General features: G+C 38.1%; 1 protein-coding gene across 1 annotated transcript in view; it reads right to left on the bottom strand.

Moving 5' to 3' along the window:
• Positions 1 to 2,775, bottom strand: part of Wbp4 (WW domain binding protein 4) — a 24,661-nt gene that overhangs the window by 21,475 nt on the left and 411 nt on the right. Inside the window, exon 2 of the mRNA XM_013010522.1 lies at positions 2,059 to 2,131. Within this exon, the coding sequence (XP_012865976.1) occupies positions 2,059 to 2,131 (73 nt within the window). The remainder of the gene's footprint in view (positions 1 to 2,058; positions 2,132 to 2,775) is intronic.

Genomic DNA, 2,775 nt, shown 5'->3' with positions numbered 1-2,775 from the left:
CGACCAGCAAAAAAAAAAAAAAAAAATTCCCCACAGTATAATCCCTGCTTTCACTGTAAAAAAAAAAAAAAAAAAGGAAGAAACAATTGTGAAGATAAAATAAAACCATTTCTAGCTACTCTACAGTGATTGGGAGAATCCTGCTTAAGGTTAGCATGGGGAAAAAAGTGAAGAAACTTTTTCTAAAAAATAACTAAAAAAAAAAAGGCCGAAGATATGGCGTAAGTTTTAGTAGTATAGAACAAATAGCATGAGGTTATAAGTTGAATTCCTGATATTACCAAAAATCCCCAAAACTGGTGCAAAAGAGGGTATCAAAAATAATGGGAGGGTATACAATAAAAAGAAAAGCGAGGGGCTGAGAAGGTAGCTCAGTGGTGGAGTGCTTGCCTTGCATGCATGAGGCTCTGGGTTTGATTCCTCAGCACCATATAAACAGAAAAAGCCAGAAGTGGTGCTGTGGCTCTAGTGGTAGAGCTGAGGGACAGTGCCCAGGCCCAGAGTTCAGGTCCAAGACCACAAAAAGAAAAAAAAAAAGAAAAGCGAAAATATTTAGAATAATGGTTACATAGTAGATGGGTCAGGGATGGGTGAGTATTATTACCTATTTAAGCAACCAGAAATTCTCTCTAAATTACAAGTACCTGGGTAATGCAATTAGAAATTCCTGACAAGCTCTGAAAAATAAGTTCTGTCAATCAAATATTATATGATGCATTAACTGAGCTATTCTAAAAATACTGTGAATTCCACTTTATTGCTTTTTAAAAGGGACAATCATCTCTATTTCTCATATGTTGTTTCCTAAAGTTAATTACAATCGAACAAAGAATACAATATTAAAGGACCAGCAAAATTAAATTTTGTTTCTAATTAAAGGTTAAAGCAGTGTTTTAGCAATTCAAGGAAGATGAAGAAAGTCTTCACTGGACAGGATTATTTGCCATTGTTAACTCATATTCATTTAATGTCTATATACCTTGAAGGAAGGAGGACTTTTATTAGTGATTTGTATAGTTTTAAGAAACTCTTATCATTTATTGGTGAGGATATCCCAACTAAAATAGTCAAGAACTTCAGCAACTATTCAAAAAGACCAAAACAAAACAGAACCTCCTCCTCCCCTAAACCCTAAAAATCATTTGCTTTTTACTTTTTTTGTGAATTCAGGTCCTTGCAATCTAAAATAAATTGTCTACTAGGGAAATACAGCACAAAGATAGTACCGAAGATTTTTTTTTTTGTTGGTTGTGGGATTTGAACTTCTGGGCCTGAGCTCTGTCCCTAGGCTCAAGGCTAGTGCTCTATCACTTGCGCTACAGTGCCACTTCCGTTTGTTTTTTTTTTTTATAGTGGTTAATTGGAGATAGGAATCTCATGGACTTTCCTGCCCAGGCTGGCTTTGAACCTAGATCCTCAGATCTCAGCCTCCTGAGTAGCTAGGATTACAGGAATGAGCCACCAGAGCCTGGCTAGGACTAGGATTCTTTTGTGTATCTAACTTTACCAAGGAAGGTTATGAATACACAGAGATAATCTAGTTTTGATGTAGTATGTGGCAGTACTATTGATATGCATGTGCTTTTTTGCCTTATGTCTTGAATCTAGACTATAAGTGATAAAAGTGCTTCACAGAGTTGCTATAACAATAATAATGTATTTAACTGAGTTGCTATTTTTTATATATCATGAGTGGGAATAATGTTCTTTAAAAGTCAGCATCAAACATTTTAATTATTTATAGAGGAATTGTTTGTCTCTGTAGGAACAGTATTACAAACAGTACCATTTTAATGTAGATGTTTCACAAACATGGACAAGATTACCCACTCATTGTCCATTTCCTCAAAGGTCACAGAAATAATTTGGCTTTAAAGTCAAATTTAGATCCATAAAAAATTCACAGAGCTTTCATAAAGGAAATAACAGAAACATTTCAATGTTGTGACGAATCAAAAGCAATGCATATGAAAATGCTTTGTAAACTCTGAACTAAGATTTTAAAAAAGCGACCACTTCACACAAGCACATTATTATTAAGAGTGGGGATGATCATACAGGCCTATTGTCTGCTATCCAGCACTTGCAGTAATCACAGAATTTCTTTGGTTGAGACTTCCAGTAGTCGGCCCTGAAAAAGAGAAAAACAAGTTTTTAAGTTAAAAAATCTTAAAAGGTTAGGAAAAAAAACAGCAAAACTCGCATGCTTCCATCTTTATTTTTTCTGAACTATAAGCATTGGCAACTCAAATGTTTTCTTCGTGAAAGCCCCGTTTTATTATTGATGTGACTGAAGCAGTCAAGGGGAAGTCTGTTGCCAGTGTAGGAGAAAAAGTCAGCATAGATTTATTATAAACCGCCTTAAATAAAACAACTAAGGAAATGAACGTCTCAGGGAAGACAAATAATCCATATTTATCCTTTCCATTCCTTTCTGATGCTGCCATAACCCCGGCCTGCAAAAACTAAGTCTGCCTCAAATCAAGTTATTCCCAGCAGAACGAGGCCCAAGACTATTTTGGGTAAAGATCCTGCTTCCTCGGAGGCCGTCAGTCCCAGCAGATTTTTAAGGGTTGGGACGAGCCCAGGGACCTCTCCACCACCGCCCCAAAGGAGGAAAGCCGTGACGCGACGTGGGGGCTGGCCGTTTTGGGGGGGGGAAGGAGGGGAGGCCGGGATGGCTTGCAACCCAACCCCGAAGTTTCACAATTCCCCGGGACTCGGGCGCTTCACACACGCGAGGGGCTCCTCGGAGCCCCGCCGACGGCAGGAGCC

The sequence above is a fragment of the Dipodomys ordii genome, unplaced genomic scaffold (genome assembly GCF_000151885.1).
Source record: "Dipodomys ordii isolate 6190 unplaced genomic scaffold, Dord_2.0 Scaffold1, whole genome shotgun sequence".
NCBI lineage: Eukaryota > Metazoa > Chordata > Mammalia > Rodentia > Heteromyidae > Dipodomys > Dipodomys ordii.
This window is presented reverse-complemented; position numbering and strand designations above follow the sequence as displayed.